Source organism: Pelodiscus sinensis, chromosome 1 (genome assembly GCF_049634645.1).
Source record: "Pelodiscus sinensis isolate JC-2024 chromosome 1, ASM4963464v1, whole genome shotgun sequence".
Taxonomy (NCBI): domain Eukaryota; kingdom Metazoa; phylum Chordata; order Testudines; family Trionychidae; genus Pelodiscus; species Pelodiscus sinensis.
The window spans coordinates 215,146,376-215,167,528 of record NC_134711.1 but is presented as its reverse complement, the minus strand read 5'-3'; the positions used below and the strand labels follow the sequence as shown (position 1 = coordinate 215,167,528).

General features: G+C 42.9%; 1 protein-coding gene and 1 long non-coding RNA gene across 9 annotated transcripts in view; one reads left to right on the top strand and one right to left on the bottom strand.

The window, feature by feature from the left end:
• The window catches only part of ARHGAP6 (Rho GTPase activating protein 6), a 479,589-nt gene that overhangs the window by 35,496 nt on the left and 422,940 nt on the right, over window positions 1-21,153 (bottom strand). For all 8 annotated transcript variants that reach the window (XM_075914907.1, XM_075914901.1, XM_075914913.1 and 5 more), the window contains exons 4-8: window positions 16,025-16,281; window positions 11,078-11,273; window positions 9,989-10,044; window positions 4,593-4,743; window positions 1,545-1,693 (exon numbers count right to left, since the gene is read on the bottom strand). In XM_075914907.1, coding sequence (XP_075771022.1) covers window positions 1,545-1,693; window positions 4,593-4,743; window positions 9,989-10,044; window positions 11,078-11,273; window positions 16,025-16,281 — 809 coding nt within the window. The remainder of the gene's footprint in view (window positions 1-1,544; window positions 1,694-4,592; window positions 4,744-9,988; window positions 10,045-11,077; window positions 11,274-16,024; window positions 16,282-21,153) is intronic.
• The window catches only part of LOC142823721 (uncharacterized), a 34,190-nt gene that overhangs the window by 2,849 nt on the left and 10,188 nt on the right, over window positions 1-21,153 (top strand). The window contains exon 2 of the long non-coding RNA XR_012898872.1: window positions 6,097-6,250. This is a non-coding gene — a long non-coding RNA (uncharacterized LOC142823721). The remainder of the gene's footprint in view (window positions 1-6,096; window positions 6,251-21,153) is intronic.

Genomic DNA, 21,153 nt, shown 5'->3' with positions numbered 1-21,153 from the left:
CGGGGAGGGCGGGTGCTTGGGGCACCAACACTCCACCCCCAAAGGCCTACGGCAGGCATTCTGGGGGCAGAGTGTGGGCGGGACCATGCCTGGCTGGCTACCAGATGCCGATGACTAAGTTCCACAGCACTATTAACTTTCAGTGGAATTTGTCCCCAAAATCCACTTAAACCTTTATATAAGTTCCACCCATAGACATCCAAATAACTGATTTCACCAAACACTGTGTAGGATATCCCAAGGGGCGAAAGCTAAAAGCCATAAATAATTAAAAATAAGTAATAAATGCTTTTCACCCACACACCTCAAAGTGCTTTACAAAAGTGTTTAATAGGGTAGGATCCACAAAGGTACCTAAATCTTGGACCTAGACTTTGCCTACACTTTAATGATTCACAAAACTTTCAAGAAATGCTGCTGGTACCTAAACTCACTCAGTACTAAAGTTTACAATGTAAAGTTTCCTAGGTGCCTAAGTTTCTGCCTCTGGGCTTGTGCTTGACATACCCCTCTCTCCTCAGTATCTCCTATTAGCATGTTTAGTAGCTCCCTACATAGTGCTGGCTGTTGTGGGTTGCATTCTTAGGCGTTTATCTCAGACTGCAATGTCCTTTAATTTTTCTAAGTGGCATGACACTCAGCATTGCAATATTTAAACCCCTTCATGAATCCCACTCATCATCCCTATTTTATATTGGTAAACAACTGACTTGCCCAGTGTCTCTCTCTAAGGGTATGTCTACACTACCACCCTAGTTCGAACTAGGGTGGTAATGTAGGCAACCGGAATTGCAAATGAAGCCCGGGATTTGAATTTCCCGGGCTTCATTTGCATCTTGCCAGGCGCCGCCATTTTTAAATGTCCGCTAGTGCGGACTCCGTGCCGCGCGGCTACATGCAGCACGGACTAGGTAGTTCGGACTAGGCTTCCTATTCCGAGCTACCATTACTCCTCGTTTCATGTTTCACATTTAAAAATGGCGGCACGGACTAGGTAGTTCGGACTAGGCTTCCTATTTCGAGCTATCGTTACGCCTCGTTTTACGTTTCACATTTAAAAATGGCGGTGCCCAGCAAGATGCAAATGAAGCCCGGGAAATTCAAATCCCGGGCTTCATTTGCAACTCCGGTTGACTACATTACCACCCTAGTTTGAACTAGGATGGTAGTGTAGACATACCCTAAGTCAGTAGCACAGCCAGGAATAAAGAGCAGATCCTTCGACTCATGTTCCAAATAATATAATGGGATAAAACTAAACCAGGATAAAAACCAGAATGGATTGAATTAACTATTTCTTAACAGTGAAGTCCATTAAGCTATGAATCTCCTACAGAAAGTGGTGGATGCCTCATTGATTAAGTCATTTAAGAACTACAATAAATAACAGTCTCAGGAATACGCTGTAGTAAACAACTCAAGGGCAAGAGGAAAGACAGTATGAAGTCTATTCCATCTTAACTGCGTATGATTCTAGGGTCTCTGTTTCTCATCTTTATAAATATGTCTTCAGAGCAGGAAGTAATGGAAGCCAAAGAACATACCTCCTGGCCATCTTTGTCTGTGCTGTCTTCTGCATGGCTAGCCACCATAGAGAGGAACTGCAGGAGTCTGTGTAGGGTGTCACAGTTACAGGGAGGTAGAAGATAAATAAGAAGCTGTAAGGTGCTTAGTTGTTCATCTGGTTCTAATACTAAGAGGGAAAAAGAAACATCTAAGAAAAAACACTGAAACTAACCTAAAGGCAATACACATACACTCAGCAGTGTTCCAGCTAAAAGAATAACATTTTTGAAGAGATTTGCAGGTTTTCCATACCTTTTCCAAGGTAGGTTGATACAATTTTAAACACATGACAAACAAAATTTTCTGTTTTATTTTGTCTGAGTCAATTGTCTCAGCCAATAGTGGAGCTGTAGGATTAGTAGTGTCAGCTATTACAAATTTAAACTCTGCTTAAATGAACAGAGTTTAGTACTGTACCTTATAATCAATAGATAGATAGATAGATAGATAGATAGATAGATAGATAGATAGATAGATAGATAGATAGATAGATAGATAGATAGATAGATAGATAGATAGATAGATAGATAGATAGATAGATAGATAGATAGATAGATAGATGTGCACACAGATACACAATGGATATTGATGGCATCCAGGAGACTTTTAGTTTTAAAGTATCTTCTTAGTATTTATGCTTTAATCATTTTAATTAGTTGTCTTACAGCTTTCTTTCCTAGAGTGCATCTAGGAAACTGAAAAAAAGCAAGAAAGCTCATGATTCTGCTCTTGTCTGTAGCCAGATCATACCGCTAAATGCAATGTTAGCCAATAGAAAGAGCTGGGTCTTAAGCAAGATATCGAATCTGAAAACCACAGATGGATCGGAGTACACAAATGAGTTTGCAGTAGGGATGTTACATGTAGTTTAATCAACTAACTGACTAGTCGATGATATTGTCATCGACTGGTAGATTAGTCGATAAGTGGGGGAGCCGCAGCAAGGTTAACTCCTGGCCCCAGGAGCTAATCCCGAGGCAGCTCTGACTTTTAAGTGTATTAAGAGCAGGCAAGCTGGAGTGCAGTGGGGGGGACCCAGTGCGAGCTGGGAACCAGCTGTCCCACTTGTGCTAGGTCCCCATCACTGTGCACCAGCCTTTTAAATGTATTAAGAACCAGCAGGCTCCCATCTGGGACAGGACGCAAGCCAGGAATCAGCTGATTCCCAGCCCATGCCCAGTCCCCGCAATCCCCCTGCCCCGCGTGGAGACAGTGCTGGGAGGAACCAGTTTTTAAGCTGTCTCTCTCCCGCACAGGCTTCTGATAGAGGCAGCGGGGAGGAGGGAAAGAGTGGGGAGAGTGCAACTAGTCAAGGGACTAGTCAACTAGTTGCTTACATCCTTAGTTTGCAGCTTGAACATCTTTCTTATATAGACCAAATTTAAACACTCCAAAATCTGGCAGGCCTTGAATTCACATTTGCAGTGTATGTACCCCCACATGCAGGAGCGTTTTGAACTATGGCTGCGAGGCCCAGGAACTGTCATGAAGTCTGAATCTGAGTGGAAAGTTAGGATCTTGGGTTTCAGTCTGTGTAATGGGGTATTGTCGACTGGTCAGCCTACCCCATCACGTGGCTTGACTGTTTAACGTTTGAAAGGTCCTTACTATATAAAAATCTAGGTATTAATCATAGAGAGGAAGCATTCCTGGCAATAAGTGGAGCTTGGTGAAAAAAAATCTCAAGTAGCCATGAGGAGAGGAAAGATAAGGCTCACCTCTCACACAACCCACTGCAAATGATCTAGGACAAGGGGACCAGCATAAACACTACCTATTCCCTCCCTCAAAGCAGGAGAAGGCTGCCAAACTCTGACACTGAGAATGAGGTGGAGCCAGCTGAGGGAGAAGATGAATAAGGTCATACTGAAAATTTAACTACTGCCTCCTCCAGGAGGGCAGATGAAAATTCCTGGCATAAGGAGAGAGTCGATAACTGCCTGAATTACTCAGCTCCAGGAGGGCTTATAGAGAAATAATGACTTTTGAGCTGGGGACTCCTGGCTTAAAAACAGGAGTGATAGCCACTTGCATTGCCCAAGCTCCATGGTAGCAGTCCTGAGGCCAAGTGCTACACAAGAGGAGCAAAGAACTGTGAGCTGAGGAGGGATGAAAGACTTTCCGTTTGTGATAATGTGGGACTACTGTTAAAGGGACTCTTTATTTTGCGATGAGTACAACAGGAGGGGAATAAACTCTCAAATGTGCAGGCCAGAGGCTAGCGTTGACCAATATGAGTTGGCAACCAAGGGGAAGACAAGCAATCAGGCACCCAAAGGAGGGTACCAGACAGTGAGCTGTTTTTGGACATATGAGGTTCATTGGGGACTGAGACTTCATTACACTCCCCATGGGTCAATTGTGATCAATAGCTAAAAAGAGTTAAAAACCATTATAATGCCTATATGGCAATACTCATGCAGTAGGAAACAGGATACAAGAAACATTTCTTTGGCATAATTATTTTTTAGATGGGCACTGTATAAAATTGCTCAGAGCTATGGAACACTGGAACTAATCCAGGCATTAGTGGATTAGTGGGCAGAGTACAACTAAAGTGATAACAAGTCCATGAAATATATGACATAAGCACACGGCTCTGTCATTTACCTTATTACCATATTAAGCACTCAATGCAAAATTTGAGTCTAATGGGGCAGGAACTTCTACCTGAAAACCCCCCACTAATTTTAATATAACACTGCATAAACATAAGAATTTGCCTTTGCAGGTCCAATTACAGAATCAGGGATTAATATATTACACCATATGACCACCATGTGTATGGTATATGTATACACAAGCAAAGAGAGAATGTGATGAGCTTTTTTTCCTGTGCTGTACCTATCCAGCATCAAAAGTAAATAAAGCCCTTTACAACATGTGAGAATATTTGCAAAAATTTGTAATGAACTGGAAGTAGAGAGGGCTCGGGTTTGTAAATAAAAGGCTGTTAGTAGCCTTGGGGAGCATGTAGAACTGAGCTGGTGGGAAAAAACGTTAAAAGAAGAAGTTGTATCGCTCACGGAGAGTATTGATGAAGGCGGTATAAAGTTCTTTGGTCAGAAGAGGATCTGGCATGTCTCGTAGAAATTCCTTTAATAAAGCAGCAACGTCATGGATGCTGTGTTCTTCTTCTAACGCAACATCTACACCACGATCAAACTCTTCCCGTAACTGGAAAAATAATAGTCACATCACAACATCTTCATCAGTATTGTACATTGCCTAAGAGAACATCTATATCTATATTTATATTTATATGTTAGAGAATCTGTCTGTCGGCATGACCACCCATCTGTCTGTCAGTACATTTGTTCAAGAACTTCTGTTAAACGGTAAGAGCTAGGACTATCAAATTTGCTATGCAGCTTCCTCTTATCCTAACCTAAAGCAAAGTCAGGGTTGGGTTGTGCTGGGTCAATGGGATGTGCCTGAAATTATTGTTTTCCATAACAATGAAAGGAAGGAGTTTGATAAGAGGGACAGTTCTGCTCTACAATGACCACAGGGGCAAGTGAGCACAGAGGACATTATGCTGCAGAATGACCACAGGAGGGTGGCTGCAGCAGGACGAGAGTGGCTGGGGCCGGGGATCTCCATGTTGCCATTGGCTGAGGTCAACAGAGCCCCATCCCCTTCCAGAAGGAGCCAGCAGCCAGTGCTGCCCACCTGCCCTGGGAACAACCAGCAGCTGGGCCCGGCAGGCACAGCCTTGCCCCCACCCCTGGAAGAGCCACCAGCAGTGCAGCCGTTCCATCCACTCCAGGAGCAGCTGCTGGACACGGCTGAGCAGTTCAGCTCCTCTCAGGAGTAGGAGGGCAGTTGCCCCAGGCACCTGGCCTGAGCCCCCCACTCCCTGCCCTAAATTGTGCACCCTCACTCCCTGCCCTGACTTCTCCCATATCTTCCAGCCCCCTGTCCTGAGTCCCCATATAACCACCACTAGGCAGATTTGAACCTGGGACTTCTGCCCTGAGCCCCCAACACCTCCCAGCCATGTGCCCTGACTCCTGCACCCCTACCTACTGCGCTGACACCTGCAGTGCCTGGCAACACACTGGCAACTCCTGCCCAGAAGGACCAAGTAATTTTGAGTACGTCTTCTATTATTGTTATATATGGATTTATTCACATTACCATTTTATATTTGCTGTTCTTGGGAAAAGCAGGCAAACTCCTCACATTTTGTTGCTATTTTCATTATTGTACAGAATGCCTGGTCTGTGCCAGACACATTTTAAAAGGAGGGGGATTTTGTTTTTTAAATTTATTTATGGCATTCTTTTATAAAAAACAGTGTGCACATGAACTCTTCAGGAGCAGAGAAAGGCTACACGTCATGCTGCACAGTGTAGAGATTTTCTTAAGAGGAATAAATAACGAAAATAGAGCCAACAATTAAATTTCTATTGTAACCTGAGAGTGGATTGCAATTGAGTGAGACATGAGAAGCCAACTTTGCAAACACATAGTGGCACCTTGCCCTGACATTTCCTACTCCTCCTAACCATGTATTTATTTTCACAGAGTGATCACCATTAAAAAGTGAACAAACAGCAAAGTGACCTCATCACAGCATCTGAGTTACTGCTGTTGTTTCCAGCCACAATCATAATCAAGAGCACAAGAGATGAGCAAGTCCAACACTACTGGCAGCAACAGATTTGCCAAACAGGATATGGTGAGTTTAAGCCACTAGTCCTGCCTTTTACATATACACTGCCAATTTTGCATAGTGAGTACACATTGAATGCCATAAAAGTTTGTTGCAGTCCCATTTCCAGTGTATGTACTACCTGCAGCACCCACAAAAATGTTCTACATATGCCTTCTTCAAGCTGAACACACCTCCTGTTAGCCTTGTATTCAAAGCTGAAATAGTGATGCATGAGGTTGTGTTTTCTAGGAATACAGCACTTCAAATCTTTGCTGGCATGCAAGGAAATTCCAAATATTGAAATCATCTCAATGACTAATTGTAGGTACAGGTAGCTCAGGACAAGAAATGAAGGCCCCACCCCCAATTTACTTGTAGTAAGATTGAGGTGCATACAGGCAAATGACAGACACAAGAGCAAGCACATTACCACGTGCTTACATTGATCTTAGTCTTGAGTAATGAGAAAAGATGTAAACGTAGATGAGTGTGGAAAATGCCACCATTTTTAATGCAAACTTGGTCCAAATGTTGACACTTTGGGGATGTTTAAAGCCTTGGTGTAAAAACTGGGGTCCTCTTTTCACTGTGAACCTTACTATGAAGTATGGGATTCCCACAATTCAGCACGAAGCCTAGATCAGCCACTTTGGTCTTAATCTATTATTAGAGTTCCCTGCCCACAAAGCACTGCTTCATAGGTATATTTATTCCATCTGAAGACTAAAGGACTTTATTCACAACACAATGCCAGTGCTCAGATTGGGTGGCCGTGTTATCATGGAGTATCATAAGTACAGCTGAGTGAATACTTTTTTTTTTTTTTTGGTTTGGTTTAATGGCCAAACAAAACTAAAAAAATACAGTGTAACCTTATTCTGGTTTTTTTGAGCTGAAACGATATTTTCCAATGAAATGAGCATTTCCAATACTTCTAATTACAGCATCTAGCTCTTACATAATGCTTATGACACAAAGTCACCAGGATGGCCCCCAAAGGGATGTTCTAATTAAAGAACATCAGACGTACATTATCCATGGAATTATTTTGGTTTGATACACAACACAAGCAGTGTAAAAAAGGAAATGTTTTTCCATTTCTCATTACTGATCCCTCAAACACACTGCTTTTAATTACAGTGTTTTCACCAGACTTTAGGAAGTATACTTGTTAGATTTAACAATGGCTTCCAATTGAGGTTTAAGAGAGGACAGTAAAATGGTTTATATTGGTTATATTAAATGGCAATAGCTCTAAAGCTTCCTTCTCTGCCAGGGAAGCCAACAGCCAGCCTTGGGCAAAGAGTGTGAGAGAGAGAGAGTGAGAGTGAGAGAGAGAGTGTGTGTGTGTGAGAGAGTGAGTGAGAGTGAGAGTGAGAGAGAGAGAGACACGGAAGAGTCAGGCCAGGCAGCCAGCCCTCAGCACAGCTCAGACCGCAAGTGTGTGTGAACTCCCCACCCCTTAGAGCTACCTGGAGCGTGCCAGAGTAGCAGCAGCTGGTTGTCCTGGGCTCTTCTGAATATCACTCCATCCTCCCAGTCAGCAGCTCTGTTCTCTGCTCAACAACCCAAACAAATCCACTGGTCCCCGCATTTGCGAAGAAATTTGCCTGACATAGAAAACTCTCACTTCTGTTGTCTATTGTCTATATCCTCCATAAGCACAATTTAAAAAGTGTAGCCTTCAATGGTACAAAAAATGGACAGAATTGTAATTGAATCCAAACCTTACATTTCCCCCATTTTATGTTCATGATGTTCATTTATTATTGTTACTGCAGAAGGTCAAGGCACTTCCATGTTGTTTAATAAAATACATGAGTTGATTTAATTAAATTACTTTAATTTAATAAAAAATATCAAACTCTTTTGCCAAGATACGTTTTTGAAAGCTCATTTTAAAAGGGAAAACAGGTGGTAAATGACTTTCAAAGTAGACATTAGCTCATTGACTAGTTAATGATTGCACAGCCTCAGGTTCATTCGGTGGGCATGACATGGTTGTAGGTTTGCACTTGCCTTTGCTTAAACAATAGATATTTTGTAGTTAAAGCCTGTAACTCAAACAGTAACTTATTTTTGCATGATTTTGCTAATTTAGAGGGTGATCTGTAAGCTGTCTTGGTAGAATAAAAATGTACATAGCTCACTCATTGGTCAGAATGGGCTGGCTGGAACAGTAATCTACAACTCTAAGGAATATTGAATCCTACATTGCAGAATGCCAAGAGCAGAGCTAGAGTACCCATCTAAGTTCACTTCCAAGAGGGTCAGGCCTGTGTTGTGCAGGACCTCTGATTTTCAGGATCCAGCCCAAACAGCTGTCTTTTTTGCTCTTTTATACCATATTCTTGTACCATATTCTCTTTTGTACCATATTCTTTACGGATACCTCCTGGTAACCTTTGATTTTCAGGATTCAGCCCAACCAGCTCTGTCTTTTTGCGTTTTTGTACCATATTCTTTACTGTGATACCTCCCTGTAACTGTACTGCTCTACTTCCAAATTCAGTATAACTAGCAGATATTACAAGGTTATTCTCTGTCACACATATTTTAGTGTATGTGTGTGGCTTCTGGGAGGGAGTATGAGAGTTAAGTCCCAGCTTGGTCTTTATCATTGGATCCTCATGGTGCAGAATCTTTGCTTTCTCAATGTTTTGCTGAGAATGGGACTTGGTCAGAGTGAACTGATTGGGGTAGGAGAGGTGATGATGCTTAGGAGAAGGAATTTGTGGGTCCAAGAAGTTGATTTCTCCCTATATCAGGGCTACTCAACACACAGCCCATGAGCCACATGCGATCTGCGGCCCATTTGTGGCCCACGGCGGTTTGGGTTTATGTGGGGCTCAACATTCGACCCACAGGTAAGATCATTTGAACGTAGCCTCCACTGGGAACACAATGGTGAGGTGTCTCCCAGGCGTGGTGAGCACTGAAAGACACAAACGGACGGGCTGGCTGGAACAGATGGGTACAGGGTGCCGGCATTTCTAGCCCCCAGGGAGAAAGTGCTGGGAGCACAATGGCATTGTGGGAAGTGCTTTGTATTCATGCCTGCCAGTATGAAATAAGATATTTGCATATATTTGCATATATATTTGCATGTAAATGCAACCATACTTAAGTTGCGGCCCTCGGCATGTGCTGTATCATTGTGGCCCCTGGGGCTTCCAAAGTTGAGTAGCCCTGCCCTATATAATTTAACATCCTGGAACTTTTGTGTAAGGGATTGGCAATTTTATTTATTCTGTAATCTTCAGTTCTTTCTGGAATCTTAGAACAGGCAGCCAGGAATACCCCCTCCCCTCTAGTGGGTCCAGTCATTTGTAAACTTTTCTTTCAAACCTTGCCACTGTAGCATATTCAAATCTCATGCACTACGTTGCTTCCTAGGGTGCCAGATGATCCAGACTACACTGAAATTGCTAACCTGCTGAGACCCTGACATAGCCTTTACCAAAGGCAAAAGTAGGCAATTAAAGTTGGGAAGAGAGAGCATTTTTTAACTTGGAAAAAAATCAGGTTTAGTTCAAGATTTAAGTTAAAATTCTTGTTTTCTTTGAGCTCTTCCTGACTGGAAGGGTATTGGAAACAGCCTACTCAGAGCTCCCATAGATAATACACAAATACCATAAAGTCACTTCTACAAAAAGCCCTGCTTTCATTGGCTCTGGGAGGGGGAAAGTAATTGCATTCCTGGAAACTCTATAGGTGTATCATGAAAACCAGCTAAGTTCATGTAATTAAATGTTCGCTCACCTGTCTTACTCTCTTTTTTGAGCTTCCAACTCTGAATATTCCCACTGTCTGAAGACCTGCAAGCACAGTAGTAGACTGTTTCACTGTTTAAAACTCTGTCAGAAGCATTGAAACAAAAGCAATCTGAGCTATGTTCATTAGTACTACAATAGAGAATAAAAGCATTTCTCTAAACATGTGCTTACCCAGGAAACTTAAGGTGACTTGGCATATGGTGTTTCTCAATGTAATCGAACATCTAGAGTATCTGACCTGCAGAATTGCATCTCAGTGCTTTTTTTTTTTTTTTTTTTTTTGTATCATATTTTCAGGAAATGTCAATGTTACATCACGGGGCAGGCAGAAAGATGGATATTGTGATTGCAGTTTTGCTTCAAGGGGAAGTACATCTAACAGCGACATCACAGGCAGGAGAAGTCTCCATAGTTGGGACACTGGGTAGAGGCATCAGGGGTGGGCCTTAGGACACTATTGCCAATGTCAGTATTGGGATTTTCCCTGCTTTTGGGTGTGCCTCCTGTGGACTCAGGGGAAAGAGGGTATTTAGATTGAAAAAGAACTGTGAAGAACTTGACCTGGCAGGTAGATACAGGGAAGACTGGTTGGGGAAGAGGTTTTTATTAAAGGTGAAAATGAGAAGAAGTTGTATTTGTACTTTTGGCTGGTTACTTTTTTGTTGTTAGTCAGTCTGGTCATGTAGACTGTAAGCACAATGGGCAGGGGCCCTTAAGTGCTACCAAAATAGAAATGATTAATAATATTTTGCTGCTGTATGAATATTGATGAGATATTCACTCACAGGTTAGCAAACACTAGCAATCAAATTTGGCAACTGATCTCATTTTATAAGCAGGTTCTTCTTGTGTGATAAGAATCTGAAGTCAAAATAGCAGTGGTCAAATGCTTTAGGTGAATAATATTATTATAATGAAGTGGTTTAAAATATACTGTAAATGAGTTAAAATGTGTAGCATAATAAAAATCGTACAAACATGAGTTTGTATGCTTCTTTGAGTATATAATGTTTGTCTACATGCCAGAGCCCTACTGAAAATTAGTTTGACCTAAAGCAAAAGGAAGTACACTTACCATGTTTTTCTAAATGCTGGCAGCAGCTATCTACAAGCCGAGGAACCTGTCTATAAATAGGGTTCAGACTTAATTTCTTATCCCTTGCCTTTTCTTTCTTGCTTTGAGCTTCTGCTGGCAAAGAGAGCTGTAGCGCTTCCAGCAGTCGGGACTGATTGTCATCAAGATCTGTAATAGAATCTACAGACATTGCACCCTGAAAAAAACATATAAATGTACAATTGGTAAGACTAGAATCAACTAAACAGGTTCCTTCCCTCAAAGGCATAACTAATGAAGTCTTTTGACCATTGATTTTATATATTAAACAACATAACAAAGTGCCTCTGATTCTCCACTTCATAACACTGCTTTACACCAATGGAGTTACACCAGTATAAAATCACTGTTCTGAAATGGAGAATCAGTTCCATTGTATAAAAGAAGCCCAATTCACTGTTATTCTGCACTTTGTGTACATGTATCATCGCAATGGGTAATAAAACCAATACTAAATGTTTTACACCCACTTTGTGCTTATTTTTACTTGTATAATTGCGTAAAGTATGTGCATAAATCAGCCCCAGTGTGTGTGTATACATTATACACATTATATATGTAAACATATACATGTGTGTATATGTATTCATTCAAACGTTTTAAATGGGACTACATCGCTATTTTTTCTACACCTTGTGTAATTACTCCAGTGGTTATAGGGGGATGTAAAATTGGGCTTACAATGGAGAGATTCTTCTAAAACATCAACAATTTGGGATGAGATTTTTAAAAACATCTAGATTTGGCTTAACTTTGCTCCTGTTGAAGGCACAGTGGAATTCCCATGGACTGCAATGGGAGCAGATTTCACCCCCACAGTCACTACAGCAGATCCAGCAATTCTACTTCACCCTGCCATCTCAGGAAAAAGTTTACACAACTTGATTAATAAAAGAGATGGAAGTGTGCTCACAGTATTTCAATGCATTTTGGCAAAGACAACATGTTAACATAGAGCAATCACCCCTGGTATCAGCAGGTAAAAAATCTACTGAAGGCAATGGAGTTACATCACCTAATGACAAGAACTCTTTGGGTATGGCTACACTAGCCCCCTAGATCGATCTAAAGAGGCTAATGAGGGCAACCGGAAATTACAAATGAAGCGTGGGATTTAAATATTCTGCTCTTGATTTGCATGTTCCCGGCCAGTTGCCATTTTAGAAATTGACTAGCCCGAAGTAACTGCCCGCGTCTACACGCGGCAGTGAAACGGGATTCTAAAATAAAGCCCTAACTCGAATTAGCTGGCATTCCTCCTGCAATGAAGTTTAACAGCTAATTCGAGTAAGGGCTTTATTTCAGAATCCCGTTTCACTGCTGTGTGTAGACACGGGCAGTTACTTTGGGCTAGTCAATTTCTAAAATGGCGACCGGCCGGAAACATGCAAATCAAGCACGGGATATTTAAATCCCGTGCTTCATTTGCAATTTCAGTAGCCCTCATTAGCCTCCCTAGATTGATCTAGGGGGGGCTAGTGTAGACATACCCTTTGAGTTCACAGATGTCTGTAGGATTCCATCACAAAGTTCCTACAAAGTAAAAGCTACAAAGGTGGTCTCAATGAGGCTCCTGATGGACTGATGTCCATGACCCATCACCACCACAACAGGCATTAATATGTGCCCTTGCTTGGAGCCTGCGTGGCTAGGCCAAGGATTGGCTGTATGTTTAATCACTTTCCATTCCTTGTGATAATACCCGCCTCCCTTTCTCCCTCCTCCTCCCACCCCCCTGGTCAGGGTTGAAGCACATTAGCAGGTAGATTTGACAGGATTGCACTGCTGATTTTACCTTCAATACACACTTGACCAATTACTTGGATATACTTAATGGACAAATAAACTTTGGGACTAAGTATGCACAGCTCAGGAGGTAAAATGTAAGAGGCAGAGTTCCTAGTTTCTGTGTTATGTAACAGAACAGTTTCCAATGCTTTCTCTTTTCATCTGTGATACTACTGAAATATCTTCCAGGAGAAACAATGATGGGAATAGGACAAGAACACTTTATCTACAAGTTTCTTTCTACATTAAAGCATATATTTCAAAATCGGAAGTTAGGAGAGGAGTACAAAAAATATACTATACTTCCAGACATATAAAATATGTGTCTCTGAAGATAGCCAGACCAGAGGAATGGTAGACTACTACCAATCTCAAGAAAGCAAAAACTCATAACTAAATCTACAGTATGTTTGGAAACTTACACAGGACTTGGCTAAAATCCAATACCCAAATCAATCTATAATGCATAATTCAGTGTCTCCAGAACACAATTTAAAATATGGTAAACAAGTACAATTTCAGCAACTTAACCAAAGACCTCCCCAAATACTTCAGGTTTTTCGACAGTATCTTTTTCTTTTTCATTTTCATTGAGCAATGAGAGAGCACACAATAGCCAGCTGTAAATACCTGTAGAGTGTTAACAACAAAGAGAGGAAGGAATATTTTTATGGCAGAGGTAATGAAATAAAACTGAGAGGAGATATTTTGATTATTTGGAAAAACTACCTGATAGCCAAAGGTCTGAATGAGGAATAGCGTCCCACTGGAAGAATTGGTCTGAAAACCCCATCCGTTGCAACATTTAAAAATAGGTTAGAAAAAGCTCTAGGGAATATCCTTTAATGAACACTCTGATAATGGCTGGGGAATGAACGAGGTGGACTTAATAAAGCATGGAAGTTAAAGACGTAAGGGAAATGTGATGTTATTAGTTAAAAATTCAAACAAATTATATATAGGAAAATTAGGGCTGATTCTACTTCAACTGCTTGCCTTCGGCTACACTTATATTTATCTCTTAGGTGAACCATATGATATTACTTCACTTCTTTCGTGTTCATGTCAACAAGGTGTGAAAAACATAGACTGGTAGGAACATAGCACTGGTGCGGGTGTATCATTTAGATGAACGATTAAACCTAGATTTTTTTTCTGCTCATGACTGGTGGCTGTCCAAGTTGACATTAAATATCTCACAACATTGTCTTAAAAGATGTAGAGGATGACTTCTATCTCCTAGTCAATAATTCTCTGGGTGCGTCTAGACTAAAATTTTGGAAAAGCAGACATGTTTAGTCTGCTTTTGTAGACAAAGCCTCTCTCTCACTAAAACCAATTCCAATATCTATGGCTGCAAATAGCATACTACTGAATTACTCCCCTCTTTACTGTAACTGTTTTGTACTATGGAAACTTCTTTTTGTTTGTTGTACTTTGCCATACAATGTATTCAACTACTTTATAAGATCCATTTTTATTTTGTTAATCTTATTCTTTCTGCATCTCACACTGCACTTCCCCTGAAAAGCTTTGACTGGTGAAAGAGAAAAGTGCAAGCTGCTGAGAATTCCTATGGAATGTTTCTTTTTTCCTGAGCTCCTCTGGTATCTCTAACACTTAGTTAGCGGGGATTAACAAATTATTCTTTTGTACATTTTTCTCCCCATTTATCCACATAAAAAGCAATGTGACTAGAATTTATGACAGCTTATTACAGTGCCAACTGATTTTTAAAGAGCTCTAATTGTGACATTATGCACTTTATCGGAGCGTTGCACCAGTTCAGAACACAGCATCAAGTTATAAGACATAAAGAATGAAACCCCTTAGAGACTTATTAGATACAGTATCCAAACCATATGCAGGAACCACTATTTCACTAGTTAGGCACTAACAACTAGATCAGACTCTCAGTCTGTGTCTACACTGGCGCGATCTCGCGCAAAAGTGGCTGCTCTTGTGCAAAAACTTGCTGCCTGTCTACACTGGCCGTGTGTTCTTGTGCAAGTAAACTGACATTCTACTGTATGAAATCAGTGCTTCTTGCACCAGAATTCTGACGCTCCCGCTCAGGGATAAGCCCTTTTGTGCAACTGTTCTTGCACAAGAGGCCAGTGTAGACAGGCAACATGAATTTCTTGCACAAGAAAGCCATATGGTTAAAATGGCCATCAGAGCTTTCTTGCGCAAGAGAGCGTCTACACTGGCACAGATGCTCTTGCACAAATGCACATACCAGTGTAGATGCTCTCTTCTGCAAAAGTTTTTGTAGAAGAACTCTCCCGCAAAAAAGTTTTTGTGTGAGAACACACCAGTGTAGACGTAGCCTCAGTGACATCAGCAGTAGTTGGATCAGGACCCAATGCTCAAATTCTCTGATTAGCACAATGCCTAAGGAGCTAGGCTGAGTGTTACACAGATGTGAGCAATGGAGGGAGGAATCTTCCAGTGAAGTCATTTTCTGCATAGCATGGTGATTGCAGACACCTGTGCTGCTCCTAAAATCCTGTCCTGACCTCATCCACAGAGTTACACTTATTCCACTACCAAGCAAGCCTTCCAAGCAGCAGCAGAAGTGCAGAACAAGCAGCACAGGCAGGGATGTGATTTGTCACCAAAGAACCGACCTCATGCATAGTTTATCCTACTGTTATTTTCACCAACTTTAACTGAATTGCTGCTGATTTATTCTGGGCCATAATAATTGTTATTAGTGGATGCTAATAATCAGATTAATTTCTCTAAATTAAAATATGAATACCTGGGAACACTAGTCACATATGGAAAGTCCATCTAGAATCACCAGTTGAAAAAAAATGCATGAGGCCAGAGCCCTGCAGAACTGGACACCTATATCAACCAAAGTGGAAGGAAACTGAAATTCTCATGTCCCTTACAGTGTGATAGTAATCATGCAGTGTCCATCTTTTTCTATTCTATCTTGTTCCCTCTTGGAAAAGAAGGCTATTAGGATTACAACTTTCACCAATAACCAGCTTTATTTAAACATGGCCAAACAGATAACATCATGCACAAGTTAGTTTGTTTTATGATGACCAGAGACTGAGACACTAGCAGGTTCCCCAGTGTGCATTAAGCTGTTATGGGTAAACTTACCCTTCTTCTAGCACGTGGTGCTGGCTCTGGTGTGTTAGGGGAAGTGGATTCATTTGGAGTTTCCGAGGTCGAGCTAAGAGATGAGTTACTGCTTGAGAGTTCTTTATTCTGTCTTTTAGTTCCAAATTGTAAGAGAGAGGCTACAAAGTCTGACACATCCTTCTGCTCTTCTCTCTGAGAATCCTGCTTGAGTTTGTAGGCCCGATCATTAGCAATCACTTGGGACAAGGGCATTCCAAAAGCCTGGGGTACAAATTCTGCAACAGAAATAGAATATTTACTACTATTTACTTGCTACATGTCTTTCACTTTTTATCAAATTTCTAAAATGAGTGATCATCGTAAGGGTCTTGATTTTTTTTGACAATTTTGAATTATATTACAATCTCATTAACAGCCCCTCTCACTGATAACTCGCAGACAGCAATATACAGGTTGAACCTCTCTAGTCTGGCAGTCACTCTCAGGACCTGACTGGCGCCAACCAGAGAATTTGCCAAACCATGGGAGGTGAATATTGTCTGGCAATATTACCAATAGGCTGGTAATATTGCCTACTTAGCTCTTAGAAGACATTTAGGGGTAAATTAGAGCTAAATACCAGCACAGAACACTGAGAGCCAGGACTGGTGGCTGTAAACAAACTTTATGGGACCACAGGAAACTTGTTGACACCCATGATAAGCAGACATCCAGCTAACTAATATCATTCCAGACCACACACAGGACGAGAGAGTGCTGGACTAGAGAGGTTCAACCTGTACTAGCAGCAGAGTGCAAAGGAAGCATAGTTTGTAGTTAACACACTTCAATATTTTTTCTGGGAATCAGGATTCTGTTCCCAGCTCTGTCACTTATTCCCTGCATAACCTTGGAAAAATTATTTTGGCCTTGTTTATACAGAAAAGCAGCATAGACTTAACTGTAAAGCTGTCTGACCCACCTAATGTAGATGCAGTTATACTAGTATAATGATACTTTATGTTACTATAGCTATTTTTTATGGAAAGAGGAGTACACTATACTAATATAAGGCACCTTTATATCAACAAAATTCCTTCTGCACTGGAGGGAGGGGTGGTATTAACAGTTTGTAAAATGAAAATATCATTTCCCTAACAAACATACTGGCAGATAAATGACCAGGACTTAAGACTTTTTTGAAAATTTCATGCTAAGACATTTTGGCTAAACTGATCAGCAACAAATTAGTTAATAAGATTATCATTTAAAGAATCATCATTACGCTTTAGAGCTGCGAGACATTTGAGATTAACGCTATCAGTTTACTTGTTTATTAGAGCCTTGTGGTTCAGTCCAGTTTCTTTAGATTACGTAAAATACTACCACTGTGCATCAAAACAGAGAGTAAAATGTTTATTCAGTCTTTGAGACAGATTTATCCCAAATGAAAGTAGTGAAACTTGACTAAAGTCAATGGCTTTGAACCCACACATATCAGAATTGAATTTGGCACACAGACAACAAAAACAGAAATGAAGAGGAAGCAATTCCGACTTTGAAAACAAAGGCTAAGCAGAGATTCCTACAACTGCATTTTGTGTCACACTTTTTAGAAATACCCTACCAGACATCCTGTTGGGATCAAATGCCCAGCTGTATTTTGTAGAACACCTTTGTAAGTCTTAGTATTTTCACTAAGATTATAACAAGGCACTGAAAAAAAGTGTGCTCCCTGAATCTTGAGTTAAAGCATTATTGTATTATCATACCTAAGAAGACAGAGAATCTATTTTGCTCCAGTTAGTTCAGATGTAAAGAATGTTAAGACACAAACCAATTTAGTGGCCAGACTAAACTAAAATTAGGAAGCTGATCCATCCACATCAAGTGAATTTGGAGGAGACCAATAAACTGAACGACATCTCAAGACTAATTACTTTTAATTTAGAACAAGTAAATATATCACAACAGAATATTTAAATGTCAGTCTGCGGTATGTAGTGTTGCCAAATCTAAGAGCTCAAAGAACTATGAGTCAGTTCACCCGTTACCTCTAATTGAGGTCACCTTTAAAATAATAAGATTTTTGTAAACACGTGGTATTGTTTTGGGTTGTTTGATTGTTTTCTTATTTAGGGATCCCAATTTGAAGGCAATCATTAAAGTTCAACTTTAAAAGGCCCAACACACGCTAGTGAAGATCTCTCCTCTGCTGTTTAATGGAGGACTTCATTTAAACAATTATATCAGCTATGGTAGTGGAGCTAATATTTGTTCCTTTCTCAGTTTCCATATCTATCCCTCTCCTTTCTCCTCGACATTTTGTCAATACCTTTCCTGCTCCATCAGACTGCTGACAAGATCAAAAGCCTTGAGCAAGATGCGGACCTAAGACAGCTCCCTAGTCTAGAGATGATACATCTGTGACTAGAACGGGTGATTGTTGTGGTGGGGCAAAAAGACCAAGGTGAACCAACCCTGCAGTTTTCAGAGGTATAGCCTAGCATTCATAAGAGCAGGGGTGGGCAATAATTTTTGATCAGGGGCCACTTCACAAATTTCTGAAGTAGCCCCGGGCCACCCTGGAAGGGGCAGGGCTTCCTCACCCCCAGACCATAACTGGTCTGGGGGTGGAGGACCTCCTTTGCCCTCCTTGCCACTAGGCACCTATGCCCTGGAAGAGGCTTGGCACACTCCCCCAAACTCAGGCCAATCAGAGCCTGGAGGCAGGGGAGCGTGGGAAGCCTCCTCCCATCCTGCGAGGAGCCCAGAGCACTTTAAAGTGCCCTGGGCTCCTCGCAGGGCTGGGGCAGAACGAAGAAAGCTTCACGCAGATCCCCTGCCTCCAGACCCTGATTGGCCTAAGGGCAGGGGAGCGCCTGAAGTCTCCTCTACTTCCCTCCCACCCTGCGAGCAGTGCGCAATGCTTCAAAGCACCATGTGCTCCTGGTAGGGTGGGAGGAGGCTTTGCGTACTCCTCTGCCCCCAGGCCAATTAAGGCCTGGGGGGGAGAAATGTGTGAAGCCATCTCTGCTCTGCCCCTGCCCTGAGAGCAGCACGTGGCACTTTGAGCAGTGTGCGGAGAGGGGGCACAGCAGAGAAGGCTTCCGGCCTAAGGGCAGGGGAGCAGCAGGGCCCACCCCCTTTGCGGGACGGATCCGGCCTGTGGAGGCCCTTTTGCCCACCCGGCATAAGAGTATGTCACCATGAGTATGTCTAGACTACATGCCTCTGCCGACAGAGGCATGTAAATTAGACTACCCGACACAGTCAATGAAGCGGGGATTTAACTATCCCTGCTTCATTAAAATAAAAATGGTCACCGCGCTGTGCTGGCTCAGCTGATTGTTGGCACAGCGCGGCAGTCAAGACACGGCTCGGTCAACAGGGAACGCCTTTGTTGACCACTCTTGTAAACCTCGTTTCACAATGCATAAGGGAGCGGTCGACAAAGGCATTCCCTGCCGACGGATCCGCGTCCTGACTGCCATGCTGTGCTGACGATCAGCTGAGCCGGCACAGCACGGCGGCCATTTTTATTTTAATGACGCGGGGGATATTTAAATCCCTGCTTCATTGACTATGTTGGGTAGCCTATTTTACATGCCTCTGTCAGCAGAGGCATGTAGTCTAGACACACCCTATGTTTCCTAAAAGTCTGAAGCAATTCCAAATCATCGTGACCAGGCATGCCTTTAGATGTAGATCAAAGACCCACACTGTTTGGAACCTCTGCTCTGGCAAGAAAGCCCTGTCCTCTGTAGGGTCCATGACTCTCCCAATGAATTCTATTCTTTGAACAAGTATCAGAATAGATTTCTCTGTATTGATTAGGAGCCCCAATATGTCAAAAGCGGATAGACTGGACCAGCCTCTCACTTGTACTGGTACTGAATGTTTTGTGACTCCAGCGTCAGTTTTGTAACCACCATTAATCACATGAGCCACCACATGATTCTGTATGCCCAGCACCCCACCCAACCAACCACTCATATACAATAATATTAAATCTATAACCATAAATAGAACAAAATACAGGCAGTCCCCGGGTTACGTACAAGATAGGGACTGTAGGTTTGTTCTTAAGTTGAATCTGTATGTAAGTTGGAACTGGCGTCAGCCGCTGTTGAAACTGATCAGTTTCAACCGCGGCTGAATCTGGACGCCAGTTCTGACTTACATACAGATTCAACTTAAGAAACCCAGGCGTCCCCAAGTCAGCTGCTGCTGAAACTAATCAGCGGCTGATTCCAGGAAGCCTGGGGCAGAGCAACTCTGCCTCGGGCTTCCTGTAGTCAGCCGCAGGTCAGTTTCAGCAGCGGCTGACTTGGGGACGCCTGGGGCAGAGCAGCTGGGGTGCTGCTGGGTTGTTCCAGTAGCGCGGCTCCTCGGCGCTACTGGAGCAACCCAGCAGCACCCCAGCTGCTCTGCCCCAGGCGTCCCCAAGTCAGCCGCTGCTGAAACTGACCAGCAGCGGCTGAATCAGGACACCTGGGGCAGAGCAGCTGGGGTGCTGCCGGGTTGGTCCGGAGCGGCACTGCGGGACCAACTCGGCAGCCCCCAGCTGCTCTACCCCAGGGGTAGGCAAGAAAAGCCTGGTCTGCTGGGGGGGGCACTAGCTGCACCTCCCCCAGCAGACCAGAGGAACAGAAGCAAAGCCGCTGGACCCCCCAGCAGACCAGGGACACCAGAGAAAAGCCGCCGCCTGGGCGGCTTTGCTCGTTTGCCCGGGAGCAAAGCCGCCCAAGCGGCGGCTTTGCTCGGGTGTCCCTGGTCTGCTGGGGGAGTCCAGTGGCTTTGCTGGACCCCCCCAGCAGACCAGGGGGACAGGAGCAAAGCCGCCCGGGCGGCGGGAGTCCCGCTGCCTGGGCGGCTTTGCTCCGGGACAAATGAGCAAAGCCGCCCAGGCAGCAGGACTCCCGCCGCCTGGGCGGCTTTGCTCGGGTGTCCCTGGTCTGCTGGGGGGGTCCAGCGGCTTTGCTGGACCCCCCCAGCAGACCAGGGAGACCGGGAGAAGCTTTTCTCGCCCCAGAGGACACGGGTGGCGACCCGCCGCCCGTGAACTCCGGGGCGAGAAAAGCCCCGTTCGTAAGTGCGGATCCGACATAAGTCGGATCCGCGTAAATCGGGGACTGCCTGTATTTTAAAATTTTCAAGTAAGTTGT